This window comes from Trichoplusia ni, chromosome 26 (assembly GCF_003590095.1).
Source record: "Trichoplusia ni isolate ovarian cell line Hi5 chromosome 26, tn1, whole genome shotgun sequence".
Classification (NCBI taxonomy): domain Eukaryota; kingdom Metazoa; phylum Arthropoda; class Insecta; order Lepidoptera; family Noctuidae; genus Trichoplusia; species Trichoplusia ni.
Window position 1 is genome coordinate 767,576 of NC_039503.1, and position 26,227 is coordinate 793,802.

The 26,227-nt window shown below is 34.6% G+C and overlaps 1 protein-coding gene across 5 annotated transcripts in view; it reads right to left on the minus strand.

The window, feature by feature from the left end:
- Positions 1 to 26,227, minus strand: part of LOC113505570 (heterogeneous nuclear ribonucleoprotein L) — a 396,434-nt gene that overhangs the window by 3,682 nt on the left and 366,525 nt on the right. Inside the window, exons 6-15 of one of the 5 annotated variants that reach the window (XM_026888353.1) lie at positions 17,121 to 17,204; positions 9,537 to 9,626; positions 6,661 to 6,740; positions 6,000 to 6,095; positions 5,005 to 5,100; positions 4,471 to 4,592; positions 3,883 to 4,033; positions 3,308 to 3,426; positions 2,900 to 2,988; positions 2,466 to 2,622 (exon numbers count right to left, since the gene is read on the minus strand). In XM_026888353.1, coding sequence (XP_026744154.1) covers positions 2,466 to 2,622; positions 2,900 to 2,988; positions 3,308 to 3,426; positions 3,883 to 4,033; positions 4,471 to 4,592; positions 5,005 to 5,100; positions 6,000 to 6,095; positions 6,661 to 6,740; positions 9,537 to 9,626; positions 17,121 to 17,204 — 1,084 coding nt within the window. Of the gene's footprint in view, positions 1 to 2,465; positions 2,623 to 2,899; positions 2,989 to 3,307; positions 3,427 to 3,882; positions 4,034 to 4,470; positions 4,593 to 5,004; positions 5,134 to 5,999; positions 6,096 to 6,660; positions 6,741 to 9,536; positions 9,627 to 17,120; positions 17,205 to 26,227 lie in introns of all 5 variants that reach the window. The other 4 variants (XM_026888352.1, XM_026888351.1, XM_026888354.1 and 1 more) reach the window with 4 other exon arrangements.

Consider the following 26,227-nt stretch of genomic DNA (forward strand, 5'->3'; position numbering starts at 1 on the left):
ATTTTGTGTATTTGATACCGTATTTTATTTTAATCTTTGATCAAATTCTATGTAAGTTTAGTTTTTACAATGGTAAGACATTTTTTCATTTTATTTTGTCGAATTATTTTGATCACTTTATCTTTTTTTTGCTTCTCGTTAAACAGAAATTAAGTAGTACATAAAATAAATGAAAACCACATTGTCATGTTTTTGTTTGCGGCAGTATTTCTAAATCGTTATGTCAGGATAAGCAAAGCACAGTAAAATGCCCAAAAGCAATACAATTTTTTGACATAAAATAATGAAAAATTAAATATCGCGCGAACACAGGTCATATAGAAATAAACTTATTAAAATTTCTTAAACATTTAACGCTGCCTTTTTATATCCATTTATTATTATTACGTTTTTTTTTATTATTGAACATGACACTTAAGTACTCGATTGTACTTTTTTTAACAATAATTATAACTGTTGGACAAATGTCTGAGAAAACTTAACTACTAATTATTTGAAAAGTTTAACTAAAAATAATGGTTTAGTGCCATATAAGAAACTTTCCTAAACATTTTACCCAACAGTGGACCGATGCAAAATATTTTCAACAGCACTCAAATATGTACATACAACAGTGTTTTCTATACATATGTATATATATTAATATTCTAACTTTTTCAATAGACTTTGGCTTAATTTTTGGCTTATTCAAGTCAAGGAACGAAAAGCGGGTTATTTTGAGAGAAAAAAATGGAAAGATTTTTTTTATGAAAAATGTCAAAGTTTTGTCAAAGATTTTTATAGGTAGAAAGTTTTTTCATTAGAAAATCGTTAAAATTATCTTTTAGGAAATTATGTGTACACATTTTACTATAAGAATAGAGAGAATATTTTCATCAAAATAATTTATAAGTTAAAACATAGCAACATTAATGTTATGTTCGGTGTAGCCAGAATATATAATATAAATATAATTTACCCTTTCTTTGGCTATTGAAAGACAATAATAAATGGATCACAAAGATACCGTTTTGGAATAAAGAAATCCGAGAAACTATTCACCATTTTTTAATTAAAATAATGAATTAACGTAAATGATTTGAAAATTTAAATATTTTTATGATGAATATATAAAAAAAGAGGTTTTCATGAAGGAAAAGTTACATATACATTAAAAATAACTATAATATTGTACGGTGTTGCCATGTTGCTATGTTTCAACCGCGAAGACTGTATAAAAGCTGATATCTCTATATTTATGCTTTAAAAAATTATATTTTACATCAAATCGAGTAAAGCGTTCATATTAAAATGTATTATGAGTTCAGACAGGTTGTAATCGATGAAAAATATAACCCTGTGAACCTCTGCGCACAAGACTTGGGTATTTTCGTACCCCATAGTAATATTTTGAGTGTGTTGTGATAAACCGTTGTAATCGAAAAAATAATTTAGAATCGATTCTATAAGTTCTCATTGGATATTCTAGAAATATCGATTTATTTGCAAATTATGAAAACATCATTTCTAAAATTATGTAAGTACGTATCGGTATTTTTCAAACAATCGACCTTTTAACTAAGTATCGATAAATCCCAATTTCTTTTTAAAAGTAACCGAGATTTTATCGATAATTATTTCGCAACTATTATTTTTTTTTAACAAAAAATGCAAGACAACATATTGATAATGTGTAATACTGTTGTTTATTAAAAGGCAATCTGCATTTGACTATTGTAAAAAGTTCTATCTAAGTAGTTGTTTATTGTATCAACATCATCTGCGCGCTCAAATAGAGTTGTCAAATAACCTGTCTGAACGCAATGAATATAAGCACATATAGAGATGATCAATATTAAAATCTATGGTCCCTACTATCGAAAGTCGAAACAAGAATCGATAGGAAATTATTAAAAAAACCCTCAAGTTTCAGTCTGAAAGGTGATGAGAGAAAATTTTGACTAGAACGAAAAAAAAAAGAAATTTCGAAGTATTGTCAGTAGGCTGATATAGGACATAATGAACAACGTCGCCAAAGAAATGAAGTCTTAGAAAAAAATATGTCTGAAATTTTATATTGATATTTAAATCTGTTATTCTCCCTTAAAATGAAAAGTTTGAAGCAACAGATTTAAATAAACTTTAAAAATAGACATATTTTTATGTAAATCTAGGGAAATAACGACATAAAGTTATAAACATCGACTATTTAATTTGCCTAACTAGATATTGTGCAGAAATCGGTGTAAACTACAAACAACCGAGAAACTTAACGTAAATCCATTGTAACTGGTAACACTTAATCTTTGGCTTGCCAACAACAAAAAAAACTATAATGCACAGATCCGACAATCCTCAGGGTTGCCATTTTAAAATATCAATCCGACATAACATTGGTCCGTCACCTTTAAAAAAAATGTACATGTCTTTTAAATCACTCGATATAACTTTTTTCTTTTATACATTTATGAATTTGTTAATCTTACTAGTATTCGTGTTCGGCCATCCCGTTGTTTTGGCCTTGTCTCTGGTTGTTCTGATCCTGGTTCTGGTTTTGGCTCTTATTCTGGTTCTGGCCCTTCCCTTGGCCGATTTGCCGTGACGACGAGAAGCATAGCTTCATTACAAACGGGAATTTTGCACCTGGAATAGTCGGTTGGACATATTAGTAACTGCCTTAATATGAACATTTTAATTATGCACTCCGTAACGTATAATAGAACAAAACAGAGAAAATCGTATTAGGAATTAGTCCCTAACAGGATTGGATGAGGAAATTTATGATTTGAAGCCAACTATTTAGTTAAAACTGGGTAAAGAGGGCGAATACTTTCTTTGATCAAACACAGATACCTCGGTCGCGTTGCTATTGCTAGTTACATATTTTTGCAGAGATAATAAAGTATGGTGTGAATGTTACCTGGATGCTGTATGGTCGCGTGGTTGCACGCCATTATCGCCATCACCGACTGCGAGATGTTCTGGAACTCCATCAGGCCAGACGATGATCTGGAATAGTCACACCATCACATTTTAATGAGGTCAAAGTTCAACGATACAATAAATAAAAGAGAAAAAAGGTGTTCCCTAGAGTGAGGCATTTATTGATTGTAAATCAAAACTGCACCGGCGTTATCGTCCTTACCAAGTGAAGACCAAAATCATATTAATGCATTATCCATTATCCATTATCCTAAGATCGCCATTAATGGCCAACCATCCAATCAATTCACCAATGCTAATGGCTAGGCTATTGATCTTGATCACGTTTATAAGTGAAATACTTTTACTGAAGGTGTAACTGTGTAAGTGTAAGGGTATGACTGACCTCTCGCTCTTGAGCGGGAACTTGGAGATGGTGTGCGGGGGCGTGACGCCGTAGTCCTTGAACACCTGCAGCAGCTGCTCGTCCGACACGTCGGGGGGTGTGTTGAAGAAGTGCAGCACCTGCAGTACAATATGCACTTAGAGGATGTAAAACTGATGAGGATGAGGTGGCAAAACCTCGAGTACTTAGGACATTTTAAACTTAAAATTGATTGATCCCTTCATATAGCTACAATAGCTGTTGCCAGCGGCTTCGGTCGCTCGGATATGTAGTAAGTTATATAAAACAATTGAACAATTCCAAAATATGACCTTTGAGGCCTGAGATGGGCAAATTTCAAAGAAACCTTTGTAAGTGCTCACAAAAACACTACAAAAAGTATGCTGCAAAGTATTACGATTTTAATGTTATTAGTTTGGGCTGTATGTCGATATTTCACTCAGTCAATTCATTAAGTCAGTTCTTCTGAAATTCATTCAGTTCATTGAAATGGCAAAAATCACTAGTTATAATACAACAGCCTTATAAAGCTAAAGATAAAGTGTTCTAAAACTATGAATCTTCATTTCCCATACCTTGGAAGGCGGCTGTATTCTGTTCTTGTGTATGGAGGCGGGCGTTAGGAAGCGGTTGTTCTTGTTGCCGACGTAGTCCTTAAACGAGGGGCTCTTGTCGGGCAGCGGGTACGGGTTCATCACCTCCGATAGGTACGCCTGTTTTGAGAAACTGGAACAAACAATATGGTTTTGTATGAAAATTGTTTAAATCTTTTCGCATGCAATGCCTGCAATGGGTAGATGATATTCTTTTTTTTGTCTAATTAATCATCCATTATCCATATGGCGTTATCGTACAATAAAAATTATATTATAGACTAGGTTTTAACAACTGTTTAAACAAAGGCTACTGCAAAAAGCTGGTACAAGTAAGATATTTAACTGTAATTCTTACTTATTTTGACAAAAAGATAAACGTGGTATTAACTACTAACTATGTATATTATACTTACTTCTATAAACCAATTTCAACCAAAAAAAACTAATTTTGTTTCTCAACTAGCTAAATAGGAATCTACTCCGTCACAACAAGTACATGAACTGTTTAAAATGAAGATGTTCCCAACATAAACAGGTATAGTACAGTAGGTAGGTAGGTATACTCACGCCAGCGTCAACGTGTAGTCGCCAACAGTGACATTGTTAAGGTTCTGTACACATCTCTCGACGGACACACCGTCACCCATCTGGACCATCGCCGTGCCTTCTTTTGTCTTCAGGAATTTTATCTGGAAATCATTGAGGTCATGATAAAATTTTGGCTCGAAATAATTGGTAACACACCAAAAGAAAAATATGGAAACTAGGTATGCTATGGTTTTGTGTCAAACTAAACTGGAGTTAGCAGGATTTGAATGCTTTATCGGGCTTATGAAGGTTTCGTATATAATAGTATCGTAATGCACATAGGTATCAGGATCCTATTCCTTTAATTTGAAGGCAACTTTATCAAAATGCATTTTAAAATGTGCAAGCTCCAAAAAGCAGTAAAATTATAAGCCTCTGATTCTCGGATTTCAGAAAACACACCATTTTTCTCCTTCCTGTTTCAAAATTACTTGTCAATTAAAGCCACATCTTTCAAGCTGCAAAATTTGAAGAACCTTTAATAAATTTTCTGTAAATAATGTTTATACTCACTCTAACAACGTTTCCGTAGAGACAGCACAGGTTAAACAGTCGGTCAGCGTTCACCGTCTGGGGGTCGAGCCCGTACACCATCATGACGGCGCCTTGCTGAGGGGGACCGCCCTGCGCCAGCAGGGGACACTTCAATAATCATAATAACAACCGTTAGCCCCCAAACCATCTCCTTGATCACGGAGATTTATGCTTATTAATGAGGAATATGTTTAAAGAAGAACCGATTTTTTTCAACTACACTAGAAGGAAGGAAAAGACAAATGAGAGCAAAAACCTAAGCAAATATATTTAAAATATCTGTAATTGAACTAAAATAAAGTATTTTCTTACAACTCTTAATAAAGATCCGGTTCGGTCCGTCGGACGAATCCGATAAATACGCGTCCGTATATTGTTTAATCATGTAAGTTTTTATAATGAAATAAATATTAAAAATTTAATAGAGTAAAATTGCAGTCAAATAACATCTCTCATCTTTCTAGTGTTGGAAGAAAAATTTTCCTCTTGAAGGAATCGACGAACTTGGTCCTCATTTGAAACATCTAAAGCACATTTAAGCGGGGTTTCAGGCCACGTTGGATCTAATTTTAAAGGGTTATCAGGTTTGGAGGCTAACATGCAGTTGCAGGGCAGCTTACTTCTACTTATCGAAAACTAATAATATCCGCTCAAGTAATATAGAATAAAATAACTAGTTACTATACTACGACACTCATGCAAAAGATAACATACCATATAAATGTTACATTAGAATAATCTAATTTCAATTTTAGTCGTCACCTTCCATTCTATATCTTACAAGCTTTACTCTAAGTCTCGTATTAGAAAATTCTGAAAAGTCCATTCGCATCACAAACAAATACATCATGACACAAAAGGGCAACTTTCCCCCGTGAGTCGCTACAAAGCCAAACCAATCAACCGACCCTTTCAATGGTATTAACATCAGTCTCATACGTATTGTCTAGTCTAGTACGATAGATGGTAATTACCTGGTTCTGTGGGGGCATGGAGGGGTGGTGCATCGGAGGGGGAGGGACGAAGCCCTCGCCGCCGTAGCCCTCCGGACCGTAGCCGCGGCCGTCGCGCTACAAGTTACCATTTATTTAGTTGAAGACTAGATAACGCTTGTGGCTGGTCCCAAGAAATATAGGATCAGCTACACAGCTCACAGCTTTCTCTAAGACAAAGTCCTATTATAATCCTATTCCCACATTCAAGATTCAAGCCAATTAGCTAGGCTGGTTCTATCGCAGTTAGTGTCATATCGTGTTATATGATAATTCTACAAGTTAACAAAGGCCTTTGACATTCAATCGGCACACTAAACTACTATAATATACGCTAATCGTAACTCTACTAGATTCATCCAATGCAAATGAATCAGGCTGTTATTTTTTTGCATTTATGAAGCAATTGATAAGGTTTAAGATATTTAATTCCTAATAATTGTACGTTTTCGATAAGGAGTACCTCAAGGCGCACTATTAGGCCCTCCATTCCATAATTTAATCATTACTCGGGTAAAGGGATATCTTAAAGATTTCAAGTTTTCGTTTAGGAGTCCCACAAGGTGCACTATTAGGCCCTCTCTTATATACATAGTTAAGGTAGTCTAGTTTCTAGTTTTGAAGATAATGATCAGGTTATTACCGGATGATGTGGCGGTGGCGGCCCATGCCTATCTTTCATCATGCCTGGAGGTGGAGGCCCACCGCTGCCGTAGTCCATATCTGTGGAGTAATAAGAGGTGTTATTTTAAGTGATGAATAATGATGAATATTTCGTGTTGACTTGTTTTAATGGAAACTCCCTTGGAGATTTTTTTTTAATGTTGTTTTGCAATCGTAACTGGATTAGATTTTCATCAATTAGTTGTTGTTTTAAGAGATACATTTTAAGGAAGCTATAGATAGCCAGAAGAATTTGTAAAAACCTTTTTAGCCTATTGTCATACGAGGGTCGAATATCACGAAAATCTATTTGATTAATTATGTCAAGTTTATATTCCTGAAGATTATAATAATTTTAGTGACCAAAAAGCCAAAGAGGTATCCTAAGCAAAGAACATAGTATCACACACTACATATTTAGACACGTATAAAAATGCACATATATTTTGAACCACAACCTGGAAGAAATCTTAAGAACTAGGAAGGAACACAAATCTCCTGGAGTGCTTCAAGATGCTGTGGTATTGCTATGAGACACACAGGTGCTAACATGCAAGGTAGGATCCAAATGAAAGTCGTGTGTTGGACTTAGTACTTTATTGTCAAGTATGTTGAATTTCACAATTTCCTTTATGACCGGAAAATGTATAGAAGGAGGTTGAATGTGAAGTGAATATCATCCAGTTTCCAAGTCTGATTACGTATCAAGAGTGGATCATCTCTCTCATGGATCAAATCACATTCGTTGACATTAAATTTGATCAGATATTTTACAAGTCTCTTACAGCTTTCAGAAACTGGGTGATGACGTTGTGATTATCCATTTAAATTTTATTATAAGACGTATTATGGTATTGACCGTATCATAGAAAGATGTTATTTGTATAAACTCCGTCTATATTTTTCTGAAGTCCTACCACATCTTATTGTAATATTATTGCAGGTGTGAAAGAGAGATCTCTACGCCATGTAGTGCATTGTCTCGCTTCCACACCTAAAATGATATTACATTTAGACAAGCGATAGGACTTCTGGTCTATGTAATTACTATGTTATGTAATAATAATGTATGTACTATGTCTATGTGAATGACGTAGCTAAGACAACGGTGAATAGTAACAATATGGTTCAATAATGTAGTTTATATATTTTACTGCGTGAAGTATTTAAATGGCAGGTAGATAACAGTGAGGTGGTATGTGAAGTGAAAGAAAGAGAAAAGAAGAAAAATGTTGTAACGGTGGAGGAAGAGTAAGGAGAGAAGTATAAGAGTGTAAATTCTGAAGAAAAAAATGTTGAAGGTGTAGAGATTGGAAATAAATATAACTGTGTTTTGTGAAATCGTGAGGTGTCTGTTTACTGTATCGAATCTTGAAAGTAGTTAATTATTTCTTTAAAAACAATTTGGTAGAAGAATTTGACACGGAGAAGACTAGATGTGTTGTGGTAGTCGAGCAGTTTAGGTGACTGGATTCGTGTGCACGTACAGATTCTAACCCAGACCACTTATTATGGAAACCCTCTTCGAAATGAACAATACGAATTTGAGATCTCTAAAGAACAAGATGCTCATTTTGGCGTTTTATGGGTATTAGAGTTTCAGTTAAAAAGCAGGAAGCTTACAGTATTTTAAATTATTTTTACTATAAAGCCTTCTTTCCTCTTTGTCAATTTTGTAGTTATTTAAGTAAAGTATTTCTTTGGAGTCATCTTAGCTACGTTAACAAAAGGTATGATATGATAAATTACAGTAAAGTATAAATATATTGTATTTCTAATGTCTTATATATTTAATGCTGTGTAAATTATATATTGGTTGTAAACTATGGGTATATTTTCAACAATTATAATTTGATATGTTGGGTATATGTTGTTCTATATTGAATTATTATGGTACCAGGAGTATTTTCTGTTACTTTCCGATTTTTTAGTCTGACAAAATTGCTTTTTTTATACTCCTTTTACCATTGTTTAATTCAGATACAAGTTATTGGGATAACAACATTAGTACTAACACGACATATTAGTAACTAGCGGAACATCCTTATTCAAAGCATCGAAAATAAACATATTTTCATATTTATGTTCGACATATTCAATTGAATACATTTTGACTTTATTTACCGAATATTACTAAAATATTAGTTAGTCAGCTAGCCATATTAAATCACATTTTAATACTTGAATAAGGATGCTCAATATCTTAATTATTTCTGAATATAATGGCATATTCTCAAGAAATGAACAAATCTTTGTCTTCAGCAAAATTTAATTGAGCCTATAATTGATTTAATTGCCATTAAATTCAGGAGTACTATTATCATGCGTTCATTCACGACGACAGGGGGTCTACCATCAACTCTCAAAGTAGGACCGTTTCATTGTGGGAAAGAGATACTCTACGCCTTGTAGATCTCCGTCTCTATTTCACAAAACCAACAGTCTTCCTTCAAGAGGTGATGGCAAACAGTTTTGGAGCCTACCACCACATCTTAAAGTAATATTATTTGAGTTGTGGAAGCCTGACAACACACTATATGGCATCTCTCTCCATCCACAACTTTCTTTAAGAAGTGATGCTATGCACTTATCCCCTGTAACCAAGTGACATTTCTACAACTGGTGACATCAATCGCAAACCCTGGATTGTATGGAGATGACCGATCAAAATCACGTGACTTATCGAAATGAAATGTCATTTCCATAAACTCGAGAGTCATTTATTAACGTTAACGATTATAGAAATGTCACTTGACCAACAGGAGCTGATGAATCTAAATCGTACATATGTGTAAGTCTGACAGGAAAGTTAGATATACATCCAAATGGGTTGCCATCCAATATTCGTATACAGACCGTTTTGCGACTGATCGCATGAATGTTGGCTGTGTTGGCTGCACGAGTCTTCGCTGCACGGTCTGGTGGGCTGAGGGGTCGACGTCGCATCTGTCGATCAGCCGGATCACACTTTGGTATTGTATTCAGAATTTACGCAGTTTTAAATATTAGGTCACTTTTACGTACCTATACACTTTTTGACTAGGAAACCAACAGTAACTTAGGAGCAACAATTATTATGACGAATTTGTATGACGTTATTAATGCGATACTAATAAGAATTCGATACGTTATACTGATTTAGCCATCAGTCGATAGGTTACCGATAGGTAGTTTAGTTCCAAAGTGATCATGAGGATCATTAAACTTAATTGTCGGCTAATACCTGATAATTGTAATGTACCCGATCAAACTATCTGCTGACTAAAAGTTAGCAGTCTGCGGGGACTCACGAGTATTTTGACATCAACAATATAATTAAACAATTTCGTTATCGCTTTGGTTTTAGGAGAAACTATATATAGTTTTAAAGTGTTGATGTAGTTAAAAGTATGGCGCTAAATTAGTTAATTTAATTTAGTAAGAAAGATAGATTTAAAATGTCTCGAAGATATTTACATCCATAAGTTAAAGAAATAATGGCACATATAAGTGACAATTTACCGAAATACATCATAGACTTCCTGTCTTAATTACAACTGCAATCCCCACCCTAACTCATCAATTCCATTCAAATTAAACCCCAAACAAACCCTTAACTAAAATCACAAATTAAACCCAAAAGCCTAACATAACAATATTCAACCCATAACATTGAAATTCAACCTAAATGTATTGAATATTTCAGTGCGACGACCATTACTGAATATCAATAACAATTTTATATGAAGCCATTACTAGCGTAATTGTTTAAAAGCTTTCATTTTACGCGCGGTTGACGCATTTAACTGAAAATATATAAACATACGCAACATATGTTTTAAGGTTGACACTAATGTCAAATGTGTGTTTATTATTCATGTGGCTTTTGTTAATTTTGAGGTTTGTAAAATGACATTATCGTAGATTGCTGGGTCACCTGTTTTAATGGTTAATGTGATTGTTTTATTGTTTTTGTGGTTAAAGGTAAATTGACGTAATACATTTTTATGTAATAGCGGGAACGAGAAGTAAAAAGAACGGTACTCAAGCTTAATTTACGGAAACTCGAGTCTGGGTTCGGATCCAACTGAAGACCTTAAACAAAATTTAAAATGAATTTGATCGTGTATAAGATAAAAACTTCCGACAACAGTAGAGACAATTCTGCTAAAAAAGCCTATGCACAATTTTAATCAGACAATCGCAATTTTTTACAATAAGCCAATACTTGAGATAAATAAATTCTTTATTTAAGTTTACCTAAGCTTGTAAGTCGTTTATTATTATAAGCAGAAATGTTATTTATTTTACGCCCTAGCAAAACATTAATAAATCAACGATAACCCGACAAACATCTTATCTAGGACAAAAAAGAACATCCTCATTCAACCCTTTCGTACACATGAATCACATGAATGTTTCCATCACAGGTGTATAAAGAGGGGTTGAAAACGATACACTCATCCATTTTTAAAGACACAAGCAGGTGTGAGCGAAAACCTGTACAGAGAAATTCATCCCCTACTTTATCGGGGTTGAGTACGGAAGGTAACTCTATCAGTCTGTAGAACAAAGAATTTAATATTTGATTAGTATCGAGATTCCTATTTATTTGGATACGATTTTTGTTTTGGTGGTATGTGTTGTTCAGGTGTTTAATTTCCCTAGTGTAGAGCTGAAACGTATGGCTTTCAGAATGTTATTTTAGTGTTTGTTGTATTGGGAAAAACCGTAAAACCGAGTTGGTTTGCGGCACACACTTTTAATGAACTCTCGTTACTCGATATTCTTCTTATCGCACGGTTGATGCATAATGATTTACAGTGGTATTGGAGTCCAAATTTCTCAGGTGTCCTATTCGCTTTACAAACAGCACAACTGATCAGCATCGGCTTTGTTTTTCCCAACTACGTTGGGGTCGGCTCCCAGTCTAAACGGACTCAGCTAAGTACCACTGTTTTACAAGGAGCGACTGCCTATCTGACCTCCTCAACCCAGTTACCTGGTGAAATTAAAGCATAATGAAGCTTATTAGTTGCTATTTAAAACTGTATTTTGATAGATATATATTTTTCTCCACAAATGGTGTCCTAAGGAGTATAACACAACTAGTTAGAGCACGTGGCTCTGCTGTAATGCAAGAATAACGTTTAATTACACATGACGCAAAATTTTGGACAATGTTAAACTTTCAAAAAATGCGAATTTAATTGAAGGACCTAGTTTTTGTTTACCATAGAAAAAATGAACCCATATTAATTGATCTTTATCTATCAGTATTAGTCACTTTTTCAAAACTTCACCAATAATATAATTTCAAAAGCGTCTTGCAACAGAGCAGTCCATTTTATTATAATTTCAGCTTGGTATGGCTACGTAGTAGTACGCAAGAAAATCATTGGGGGCACGCTACGAGGCCGCGGCTCTATGAATTATTTAGAACTAGCAACACTGGTACGTCACTCCCAGCCAGGGTTGCAAGCTCATGATTTAGGCCGGTTTCTTGTTACTGAGTCTTATAGATCGATAGATACAAGGTGAATTTATGAAAGTGAATGTTAGGAGTGCTTTTCTTTTATTGTTTTTGTGAATAAAAAAGGAAGTAAGGAGTGCCGTTTGAATGATGGTTCGGGTTTTCATCAATTGTATTTGAACCTAATTAATCCCATTTATTATTCAAATTACTGTCAGCTCACGAAAAGCAATAAATTTTTTTGAGACTTTTATCCATGTTAATCTCAAAAAATTGTTAGTTTAGTCTTGTTATTATAGCCTTTGTTATTATAAACGAAAGTGTTCAAAAAGCTAGCTTTTTAGGATGAGTGAGTAAGTTTATAACTTACACCACTGTCAAAACATAAAAACGTTATCGTGTAGCCAAAAGTGGTCAGAATTTTCAGTTTTCTTTTGGTTGCGACGTCCGAACATTCATATTCCTTGTTTTCGAAATTGGGTATTTGCTTCCAAGAGAAATTTAAAGCTTACCATCGCACGACCAAACCAGCAAATGAACAGAAAAAAATACAAAAGTTAGCAACACTTGCATTTGAATTTTATCGGCTTGCAACCCTGGCGTTATTGCGATTCCCTGTGGTCCGTAAGGTATCTCATTGCAGCGCTGGATTTCAACGGAGGCGGACGTCTTTTAGTCTTTTATAACGACCTAGTTTTCATATTCACACTTATAGCGGCCTTTTATTTCAGTTTCCAGAGCTATTCGTGTCTTAAGGAGTGTCTAGATAACTATTTTCAACTTAATAGTAATTCAACTATTGTATCATTTAAGTAGCTATGTAAAGAGGAAGTTTTGATTTTAAAATACTTCTAATAATTCTCAAAGTAATACGTAAAAATTCTATGCAAACAAAATGTAAGAAAGATTATTACAATATATCCTAATTTGCCATAAATACACCACAAATATGTATATGATAAAATATCTAGTGCTTAAGAATGTTACACAGTAAAAATATCTACTAATCCCGAATTCTATCTCACCAAAAAACGCACAGAATCACTAAAAACCAAAATTAATAAAACATTCTAATTCATAAAAATCTTCAACAGATGGGATCAACTCAATACCCTTTCAATCTTCAAAAAAGTACGGTTTTGAATCCAATTTCCTCAGTGAAACCGGATCGAGCGCCATTTGCGAATCGCTTAAAATAAAATTTTCACTTTTATTCAAACCGAATGCCTCATTCGGTAACGTGTGATCCAACATCTTTTATGCATGAAATTTTTCAATTCTCTGCACAATTTTATGGATCAAAGTAGGGGTTTACGATTTTTTTATAGTTGGACAAGAATGACTTCGTTGGTAATACGTTTGATATAATTTTGGGACACGTTCTTTATTTGGCTGTCATTTCAGTTTATGTCTCGGTGTTTTTGTACCCTCTCACTTTTGCCTTTTGAAATTTTTAAATCTTGCTCAAAATCCCTTTGTTACTTTTTTTTCCACCAATTCCTTTCATCGTGTTATCACTTTAGAAGCATCTGCTGGACTCAGGCCTTCCTTTTTCTTGAGACTCAATAACTTTGTACTTTTAAATTCATTAAAAAAATATTAAATGTAGAGCTACCATGTTTTTTAAAAGAGTTTCGTATTTTTTTTAATACTACAAAAAATGCCTAAAATTGCAAGATTTTTCCGCCCGCCTCGTTCCCAAACCGAAAAACATTGCCCAAAATTACAATCGGTAAAACAGAGCGCAAAATTCATTCCAAAAAGACGCACAGACATTACGCAGTCTGCAAGTTAAATATTAAACTGCTATACACAGCAAGGAATCCTCCATTCTTTTATTTCTTTATTCGCGAATTCTGCGAACCAAAAAGATGAATACATTAAGATATGTATGCAAAACCCGCGAATTTCACAGTTTAGCACTTTCGTTGCATGCCGGCCGCGGCTGATATTTCGTATATTTTCATACATTTTTTTGTAACACATTGTTCGTGATTGTTGCTCTGTAAACAGATGTTTTATTTTTGGAAATACTACAATCAGATAGGGATTTAACAATTTAGAAATACGTCAAAGATTTTTGGTCATTAAATAACATAATAGACTTCATAGCTTCATAGAAGCGAATGCTTTTTAATTTTTGTGTTCGAAAAAACAGATAATTCCTTATTCGAGAATTTGGCACTGATATTCTGTTTTTCGAATATGAAAAATATCAATAGACAATTTTCGAACCACATCTTCTATAAAAACATAGATGGTTTATTTGAAAAAACCCAGATATAACAAAGCACCGCCTTACAACACATACGGAGCTACGAACAATCACACAAACATGATGATTAAATACGTAATACTCCGTCCTAAGACGAACTCTCTAAAATCCAGATCCAAATGTACGAGCAGCCTGAAAGTTTCAGTTTCAAAGCTGAATTAGAGGCGCCAGAATAGTTCGGACATCTCACTAAAACCTTCCGGATTAGTCATCGAGATATTTGGGACACGTTACGAACCGATGTTTGATTTAAGCTCAGACAAAGCGAGCATTTCATGTATGTAGGTAGTTCTTTAAGAATGTTTTCGATAGTAGAATGTCTAGGAAATAGTGTTTTGAATCTTAATGAGGTATCTAGCTTGCTCTGACTTGACACGATTTACTTTATAATTTGAATTATTATACGGAAGACTTATAGCTAAAGCAACACATAATATATAAATATACGCTTGATCTTTACTTAAATATTTTTGTAAAGATATTGTATGTGGCTTGTTAGTATGCTGTCAGACAACCGTACCCCAAATTAAAAGTACCAAGTTTTAATATTTAAAGATATAGTCTTAAAAATACTTATTTTTAGGACGGATTCAGCTAATTCAAACACAAAAAAGCGTTCATAAGTTACTACGAACAATTTAACTTAAAACTTCTCATATCACTTTTCCGAAAAATTTCAATTATATTACGTATGCACGTTTTGAACTTTGTAGAGCGTTGAAAACAGTCACTTTAACAGAACGTTCCAGAAGTGTGAGAATCTAGTCAAAAGTTGGTCGATTTGCGAAACTTGTCACAACTCAACCGAAAATACTTGTAAATATAGTTATAAAACTTGTGCCTTTCATATAGTTTCGGGAATATGCTCACCCGACGAACTGGGGCAGGATTCTACATAAAATATGTTTAATAAAACTTTCTCTTCACGATATTAAAGTGAGTTAAAAAGTCCTTGAATTGGAATTAAAAACTACCTGACATTTTGTTATTTAATTTTTCATCGTAAATACAGCAAAGACTATAAAAAATCAATAATGTTTACAGGAAGGTATTTTCAAAGCCGTTATAAAATATGAAAAGAACATTTAGTGATGACGAAAATATGAACATCTAGGTATAGAATATCTCATAGTACACAAAATGCATAATAGTTTAGTCCTAAAAAATAATCATCCATTCATATCCGCTAATCAGATTCTCAATTCGTATGTGTTTTTATTTTCTCAGAACCTCCCCCCACCACAAGATATCCTTCTGTTTTGGTTTCTAAACAATATTATTCTTGATAACACTAGGCAAAGGGGACCCTGGATCAACACATACACCACGGGGCACAGCTAGTATGTTATAAAAGTCACGTTTCAAATCACCCATTCGAAAAGCAATTTACCCCAGTCCTAAACCAAATGTAAATATCAGACAATGGGCGATTTAAACTTCAAAACTATTCGGAGTCTACGGCTTAAGGCTCATATTATCACGGCGTTTTAAACTGAATTCAACCCAAATTATCGGGGATTAATTCCGAAACTCGCCCCTTGCACAGCAGGTGGTTAAGGATTACTATCGAGTTTCAAACTATCTGGGAATCTGGAAGCTTGAGTTTTGGAGTTCATTAGAAATGCTGAAATAGAAAAATTACGATTTTTAGTTAGGTTGTCCGCTTCTAGGATTTTTGGGACTGACCATTGTTTTTGAAACAGTGTCTGAGACGAACTAGGTTTAAATAAACGATTCAGTCGTTAGCGATTGGCGTTAACTATTTAGCGCGTCAATCAGAAAAGCTTTGAATTCCTGGTTGCCGCTGTCAAGCCAGCCCGTGATTGCGTTGTCAATAGCTAGGTTTGTAGGAGTAGTACTCGCGAAAGTATTACCCTTCATGTGAAAGTTGTTCAAAGGATCCAATGATGTGTTACATTCGGAATTATAGCTAATAAAGAAAGAGGTATAGAGCCATTTCAGAAAACAGCGCTATTCCTTTTCTATATTGTATTAACTACGATCGTACAATGAAAAAAAATGATCTAAAATAGGAAAAGATATTTGTAATAATTATGGTTAGTTAATATACTAATGAAATGATCGATATTTACACAAATAGCGAATGATAGGATATATTAAATAGTATATGATTGAATATGCTGTTTGTATATGCCTTAACTCTTTTTGGGTTCATTCAACTATAAAATGTTGTTAAATTATTTTCAAACATAAGTACACATAAGGTTATGAAAGTGAGTGTTTCACTGTTTTACAATTCACTGACTGTTTGCACGCATACGACAGTCTATTCATAAAGCATCGCGGCACAAAATGTGATCTCACAAACGTGGTTATTTCTAATTGTAATGTGAACTAACGAAATCGGCGCGGATAGCAACCTAACGAGAAAAAGATAAGCCGGTTTATTCGAATATTATCCTGTTTGCTTATAAATTCATAAAATTTAGCTGACACCAAGGTTGACAGGTTGCTGCGCTCAACTCTCAATGGTGAGAGCATTCAGCCCTTCAAAAAACAAATCTTTTGTGAAATTTATCCGCATAACATAGATCGCGCCAACCAACAGTTGTACTTATTGGTTGTCGCGATCAAACGAATTCCGAACACTTTGTCAATATGATAGGGCCAGTGAAATGCATAATTATGTTGATTTGTTGTTAAAAATCGTGTTTGTGACGTCATAAGGGCCTGTTTCGTCTATAATACTCACTGTATGGCTGTGGCCTCCCCCCCGTGTATTGTGGCGACTGTAGGAGGGGCGCACTCCTCTGTACAGGCGGTACGTCCTCAGATACTGTGGACAATGGACAAATACATTCTATTAAAATTCGGAATTTTATTTTCAAATTATTTTTATATACAAGTAGGGATATTATTATCTATAAGGGTTGTAACTAAAATTAACGCGATAATATTAAATTTATCCACAGTGTGTTGCCGTTTTTTCGTTATGATGAGTTTTCATAAATCTATCGTACATTGAATAAAATCTAAAAAGAAATAACAAAGCACTAGAAAGTTCAGAAATATTTGTGTGATAAAAACCTATTTTAATCCTACTAAATTCATTCATAGTAATAAAACGTGTGACATTTAGCTCTTTTAAATCTGTCCGTCTCTCGCGATTTTGACTACGTGCGCCCCCAATATTAGACAAGATAGCCATCGACACATCCTCAAGCAGTGATTGTTTAATTACGCACGGTTGATGTCAGTTTTTAAACCGCTTATAAAACACCTCTGACGTAGCCTTATTATATTAATATATAAACGGATGGAACTCCGAGTAGGTAGTATCAAAACGCAACTTAATTTTTATCGTTCTTTTCTGATGGGACCAGCCTGGTCCCTGATTTGAAATATACAATGATAGCCTTGGAACACCATTGAACAATTAAGCTCGGTATGTCCTAAAACTATTGCCTATACGCGAAACTAGCACTATTAGTGCAAGATTTTGGGGAGGCCTTTTCTCAGCGTTTAGAAACCAAATAGGAAGTGTACAAAACCTGCTTATAGTACCAGTCTATGCATGCTGGGTACAGAACCTCTTTTGCAGCAGGCAAGGTTTTATCACTAACGTGTAAACTGGTGCTCAACGATGACACTGTCTAATGTTCCACTATTCAAAAGAGATTCTAAAAGACTTACTTGTCAGAACTCTGAAGTCAGAATGCAGACTGAACGATACGTATCCAGGGACAGTCCAGTGGATCCTATTGACACTGTGCTTGTAATAGACGCGGAACGAAGGCACGAAATATCGGCCGCCGTCCGCCAGGCCGGCCATTAGGGAAAGTACGGTTGTAACTAATACTCAATCGATATCTATGTTTGGAATTAGCCTCCGTCGTGTTGAGGAGCGGTTGTAGTAGGTTCACTATAATGCATTTTTTGAAGGTTTCTTGGCTTGAACTCACTGGATTTTGGATTTAGCTTTGGATTTAACTGTCTTTGGACATTTGGGGAGTTAAGCCTATAACTATGCGGTTAAAGGCGACTGTAGTTATTAATCGTCAAATAAGGAATAAAGTTCTGAATTAACCAAGATAGTGAATTGATATGTCTATTAGATAGGTTTCTTTACTTTTCATGCTTAGGATTGAAGCATAATATATTAAATTACATTAGAAAAATGCAACATTATATAAAAATTTGCAATAAAAGTTTAAATCTCAAAATCTCTACAATTCAGCATTATAAACGTAACTGAACGAAGTTGAACTTTTTGTAGTGACTATACAATGCATTGAAATACTAGTTTGATGCATCGATCACGTACATAATATATCAGCTGGCCGCAAACGACTCGATGTCAAATTACCGGTAAAAATAGCCACGTGGAAAAGTTACACTGGTAACTTGACGCGACTTTGCCTGTTTTTATAAATATAGGTACTGTTGTTTGTAGTATTAAATATAAATGTGAAAAACTAAAATTTTCAGGTTTGCGTTTTAGTTAAACATAAAAAGCGTTGATTAAAAAAAAATGGGAAAGTTATAGGACAGCATAATATTGACATTTCGGGTGATTAAAAAATCTGAAAAGCGATTTTCGGAAAAATATTTAGGTAGGCACCCAAATGTTTAAAAAAAGCACATGCTTAACTCTATTCGAGGGTATGACAGTCGTCCTACAATTTTCCACTAATCCTGCGATACAGACTTAAAACTAGCTTACACATAAATAAGTCTAGAAATCTAGCACTCACCGTGTCTATGGGACGGCACCGTAGTAGCGCATCGCGACATCCCACACGTCACTTCCCTGCACATATAACAACGAACACACTCTTTATTTCTTTTCTCAAAAAAAAAAAACTCAACAGTCTATGGTCACCACGCGTAGCGTTAACGGTGCATGCCAATTTGATTACAGAAAAAAAAGCTACAAAAAAATAAACATAAAAAATAAAAGATTCTTTTTTCGAAAGTTTTGACATTTTGATTTGTATATCGTGGTTGAGACAAATGTGTCTGTGTCTTTGATTTCTTGTCTGTCTGTTCGGTGAACTATTTTTAAAACGATATACAAAATGTAAAATTTAATAAATTATATATTTCTCAGAGTGTGTTTGTCATTAGTTTTATATGTGCATGAAAGATTATTATTAATAACACTATTATAATAGGTAGTACAGTCGAAGTCTGAAGCTGACCGCTAAACGCCGACGACTTTTTGTCGCGCGACTTTTTTGCGTCCGACGCAGTCGCGGTCGCAACTGCGACTGCGACGCTGTCGAACCGGTCATACAGACGTTCGAATAAAATCTAGACCAAAGTTCAAGAGCAGATTTGTAACAAAATGTATCTAAATGTCTGAAAGCAGAAATTAGCTGAAAATAATTAAAGTGTGATGATTATAATCTGCAATTAAACAATGATTAACCGCGACTTAACATATAAATAGCATGCGTTTTTTTGTCGCATGCGATTTTTTCGTCTTAATTTAGCGGTCAACTTGGATATTTCAAATGTGTACTTATGTATGTTAATAGTATTTAAACGGTATAGTGAATGCATAAGAACTATTTGTATAATAGATATAATGATAACAAAACGCTGTACTTATTATGAGACAAAAAGCTTATCTTAGTAGAAGAAAATATGAAACGCTTTAAGCAAGGATTAAAATGATGTAAGCCATTTATCTCATAGCAAATGCAAGAATTAGTACAAAAATGTTTTAGTGTAAGTTTTAAAACATGAAACGTTTATTGATTTCGGCTGTAATTATTATTTTTTCAGTAAATGAACTCTGATCCTAGATGTGAAAGTAAAACACAAAGCAAGCAATTTGATGATTGTTTAAACATTTATGGATAATTTAATTAGGATACCAGTATTAAACATTAGGGCCCAATTTGCACGGGAGCTTTCTCAAAACAATTTCTGAAAACATTTGGAAATTGACAGCTCTTTTATTGTGAACAGGCACTGAAAAAGCGCACATGCAATTGGGTCTTTAAACGGCTTCATTCACGCAATAATATGGAAGATGCGAATAGTATAAATATGATCTAAAAGGGCTAGTGTCTCGAACTGGACTAGGCGTATGGCGTTAGTTGGAAGCAGCCTAAGTCCAGCAGTGGCCTGCGATAGCCAGAGTAGATTGTTTCCTTCCTTCGATCCTTGTGTCGCGGGGGTTTTCACAAACATACCAGACCCAGACAAGCATTCATGGATCACACAAAAGATGGTCCTACGCGGGGATCGAAACCGCGACACGTCGTCTTCATTGGGTTTGGCGTGGTGACTTCAACCGTGCTTCGGCTGACGTGCAGTCAGATAAGATAACTTGAAGATACGCCCTTCAAGCGAGACAGCACTATACACGAGCGGCTTTCTCTCTTCCACAATAGAAACGGTGAAATAAGTGGACTGGACTGACTAAGATCCTCATCATCTTATTTTGTGAAATATGTTGGGAGTCTCGTCGTCTCTTGTTCAGGCGGGTCTTACCGTTGCGTGGATGAAGCCGTTTTAATGTTTAATAATAGTTTTAAACATATATTGATTCATTGTCGAGCGGGGCCAAAACTGACAACCAGACATGGCAAATACAAATACTAATAAGCAATAGTTTTGCTTATTACACGCTACAGATATTGAAACGTAAAAAATATTTATAGTAAAAGAACTGTCAAAAATAATCTAAATGTCGAAAGTCCCGGTTTATTTTTAAGTTATTGGCGATGTCTGGTTCCCGCTTAATAAATACGTAAGCAGTACTTACCGCGTCTGTTGACAACCTGTAAATTATAAGCAATAGGTATGTGTTGACAGTCCTAATTGACTGAAAATATAACCTAAAATAAAACATATTCATACATTTTTCGAGTGTTTAAAATTGAATTTGTGACGACAGTGGTGTTCTGTATGTATAGTATATATAACATATCTCTAAGCACGGTGCTATGTGTGACGTTGTGTACTAACACAGATTTCATTTGTATCTACCTGTTAAACAAAGAAAAGCTTCAATAATAAAAAAGGACTATCAATTGCAAACACACATAGCGCCGTGCGTTTAGATAAATTAAACCATTTGTAAGCATAATTATATGAATGTAGGAAATACTCAAAAAGGGTCTGATTAAATATTCTGGAAGATTTCGTTTTGAACTAAAGCTGTGGATATAAGCATTCTCTAAATGTAGCAAATAGTCAAAAAAGCCCGATTAAATAACTTGGACTATATTTCGTTTGAGAAGTAAACAGCTATCCAATATCCTTAAAACCATCTACTACCATTTTTATTTTCGTTACTAGCAAACACTATCCGATATCACGAAAAAGCAGGTCGTTTTGACCCTCTGGGCTCAACCCCTCAACATTTGGGTATCGGTATTACCTATCCCCACTTACTAACCATTTGTGGTCAACCCTTTACGTCTATCAATCGATTTGAGTGAGATGTCAGTGGGGTCTATTCGACTGGTATGATTGGTAATGTTTATTTATGTATTTGTGATTGTGATAGTAAAAAGAAATTTAAAAAACCTGTTAAAATTTCATGTTGAAAGTAAGTCGCAACTATGTAATAAGTGACTATGAATCTACGTAAGATTTCCATGACAACTAGGGTTTTATATCATGTTACTTTGTAAGTACAAATTTCTATAAATATATTAAGTCCTTTAAATAACATTAAATAATTTTCTGCTCAGTTTTAATAAGTATATGAAACTATTACATGATATACTCATTTACTAGAATCATTTAAAACAGTAAACTAAAAATATACTGCACTCTGATAAAGTTATCAAACAAAACCGGTGAAATAAGAGTCGGACTCGCGTCACTAAGGGTTCCGTACAAAGACAAACAAACCGGTTTATTCCACTCTGAAATTTATTTGTGACCTACAAAATGTACGACCGTAACAACCTTTACCTAACCTCGATCTTAATTTGAAGTATTAAAATTTGTTCTTATAGCGACAACAGAAATATATCATCAGTGAAACTTTCAACTGTTCGAACGTACGGACAGATACCGGAGCCTCAGTAACAGGGTCCCTCTTTTACCCTTTGGATGCGGAATCCTAAAAATATCATCACACAAAAACACGCGGTTAGCAAAAAAAATGAACGAGAATACAACACCCTATACATTGCTGTCAGTACTGACCCAGTTTCACCGATAATACAGGGTGTCATATAATATGTTACTGAGGCCTTATAGTCGATATTTGTATTGAAACTTGATATTATTATATAAAACAAAAGTGCTTTTAATATGATGAAATACTCGTAGCGGGAGATAGATAATTGAGTTGGTTTGGGAAAATAGTTTAAAAAGTGGTTGGGGTTATTACGATTGTTCTCTTTTTGTCAAGAAAACCTTTCATGCTTCCCATTTATTTTAGTACTAAGGGGTATTGTGTTGCCCAAGTAACTGGGTGGACCCTGAGCAGTCGCTCCTGGCAAAACTGCATCCAATAACACTGGAACAGACATAGTTCATATATGATCATGTAAAGTTTGTGAGAAATTGGCCAACGAAAAAAGTGTAAAGCAAGATATTTCAAACATCAATTCCTTTTAGACTTAAAGCACCTAAACATTTGACATAAAAGCCATTCACAAAGGCGATATTGGACGCACTTCAGCTCCATTTGAGCACAAGAAGTCGTACATAGTGTGGCCAGTGGGCAGACCTGCAGAGTGCCCAGTAATCCTACAAAGGCTGCAAAAAGTCGGGAGGGGATTATTTCGGGATGAGCGGTATAGTGAGGGGTTGAATGATAGCGTATAGCAGAAGGCACAATTGTATTAGCGATGAGATAAGTGCGTATTTGGGTTGATGTACGTTTTGCTTGAGGGGTTGGATGTAACTTTTGTGTTGGTCGGTTATCGATTTTATTATGAAACGGTATTTATATTCACATATTTAAAGACAAAGAGGATCTGAAGAAGGCTTTGCCTGCCAATCGGAGCTTTTTTACAGGCTTCTATATAATCTAATATAAGGTTTTATTTAATTCAATTGCGTTTTGTTTAATATCTCCTCTTAACCTTTACGACTATTTTACGAAATCGTTTATTCACATTCCAAAAAATATATTTTTCTAAACTCTACAAAGAAACAAACGAAATAGAAAACAGAATCAACAACGAAACGAAAACAAATTAGAACTGGATTCAGAACCAAAACCAAATCCATTTAAACGATTGGCGCACAGAACCCTAATATAAGCAAATTGAAAATCCTCGCTTTACATACATATGTACGGAACACTTATATTATCACTTTCCTAAACCTTTTTCGTACAATCGCATCCAGAAAAATGAAATCGGCAGCCGAGGGGACAAAGATACAATAAGCAAAAAATTAAAAATGTCAAAAAACAATTATTTACTGCCAATACAATTACTTGCTGTTTCAAATAATGAATATGAAATCCATAGTTCAGAAAGTGTTCAATATAATTCTGGTGTGAATGCTACCGTGTTTCCAAATCCCAAACTTATTGTATTTGACCGTTTAGAGGATGTGTATAGACATTTTTGCTGACCGTACAATTGGGTGTCAATACGACGTAGGTGTCCGATTGACGTAAATTGAAATATCACGTGTCATCTTAAGGATTCTCGAGATGGGATCATCTCAGATATAATAGAATAGGGTTGTCAAACGTCCGGTGCGATGTGTGTAACGTGATCATAAGAACGGTATTAGAGAAAGGTATCGAATAAAAATATGGATGATTTTGTTCATCATTTCACAGGGGATTTATCTGGAGTTCTTAGTCTGAGTCGTGTGTCGAACCCGCGTCAGGACCGACACTAGACGGGCTATCTCGATTAATATGCGCGAGTAAACCGTTGTTATTACATAAATATTTATAAATCCACCACACTAAAGTATGATCATTATATTTGTTCAAATGGTATTTTACAAAATAAATATTTTACAACGTTTTTGATCCACACGTTGCTCAAGAAATATAGTCTAGTACCTAGTTGCAATTAATAAAACAATAATATTATAGAACTATATCGATATCAAGGCTTGACCGTATCCCATTCATATTGTAAACACGAAAGATTGTAAGTATGGATGGATGTTTTCTACTCTTTCACGCCAAAACCACTGAATGAAGTTGGACAAAATTTGGTACACTGATAGTTTATACGCTGGATTAACACAGAACATTCAGATTTTTTGTTTCCGTGGGATCATTTTGTAGCGGGCGGAACAGTTGGCAACAGTTAGAGCTTATGTCTAGAATCAACTTGTGATATAGGATTTTTTACAAGAAGCGAAGAAAATAGTTACTTGTCTCGGCGACTAGCGGCGGGCTAACGGTTGACCGAGCATGAAACGTACCGTATCCGCCCATACCGGATATAAAAACTGAAAGGATTTGTTTTGTCTCCAGATAGAATAATGGTTCGCGAATATTTATAAGTAATAAACAATGGCACATTAATATTATCTGTCATTGCGTTTGTATTATAACAATGTGAAGTAACAAACGTACTTCTCCTGCTTTCTAACTATCCAGTAAGCTTCCACAACCAAACCACAAAATAGATTTTGGTAAAATTGGTATTGGGCTAACTGAACTGATTGTACTAGACATGCCAAACTCACGGCGCGTGTCGCGAGTTCGATCCCCGCATAGACCGAGTATTAGTGTGTGCTACGAGTGATTTGAATTTTTGTGAAACCCTCCTTCCCATACGAAATCCAGTACAAATATAGGGAGTCGCTCTTTCTAAATAAAGAAGAAGCTACTTTTTGCCCCAATATTCACCATCCACGTATTCCAAACAGGGGCAAAGCATTACCTACCTCCATAAAACATCTGCTTACGATACTTTACCCACAAAGCTAACACATCACCTGAGGCCATACGTAAAAAGATCAAGGGTCCCTAAAAAGATAATAATTGTCTATATTTAACCGTTAAAATGTGACGAAGGGGTATATATTAGGTTCTCGTCGAGGGCGACCTCAGATAAATAAAACCATTAGGAAATGAGGAAACGTACCCGCGGGGTAGAACTGTAATGAATATAAATTGTCCGTCTTATCTAGTAACGTATAGCTTCTGTCTCCTTAATTTTTGTGTTAAAATGTACCCTTTTGTCATATGTACGTTCGGTTTTTATTTTCAATTGAATTTAAGTCTGTTCTTTTGGACCAATGACTTTTTATAAGTATCAATTTGCTAGATTATATGGAATTGACGAGGATGAGAATAATAATTTGAGTTTCTCACATGAATATGGTATGTATGACATTGACAAGTCTAATAACAAAATGTGTTGTAAGACATTTGGGCAATTCAAAAAGATGTATAGATTCAAAAAGTTAAATGGTTTTTAATGGTATCCAAAATATAAAAAACTATCAGTTAATTAAAACATCGTAAGTTTCGTGTGGCGCTACAATGGTTAATGATTAAAAATATGCAATGGTTAATGGTTGATTAATTGTAGCATCACGATGTATGTAACCTACTAGGTATCCCTTAAAACAGAAACAAAAACATTTTTGAAAAAGCAGATCAAACAACCACAAAAATTCAAGTTAAACCCACTAAAGAAACTTAAAAGAAGATGTTGACCCAGTAAACAAAACAAGTGGATTTATCTTGAACTTTTCATTCAAAGTTTTGTAAAAAAAAAACGTAAATTCGTTATGACCAGGCGTTGTTTCATTATAACTTTTAATAAGACTGCCCCGGTTCATTATTGAAAGCATTTTTTATTTTATTTTAAGGTGAAAGTTTTAGTTGTTTTACGTTTGGCTTCCTTGTTTGGATAAATTGGTTGTGGAGGTCAAATAGGCTGTTTCTCTTTA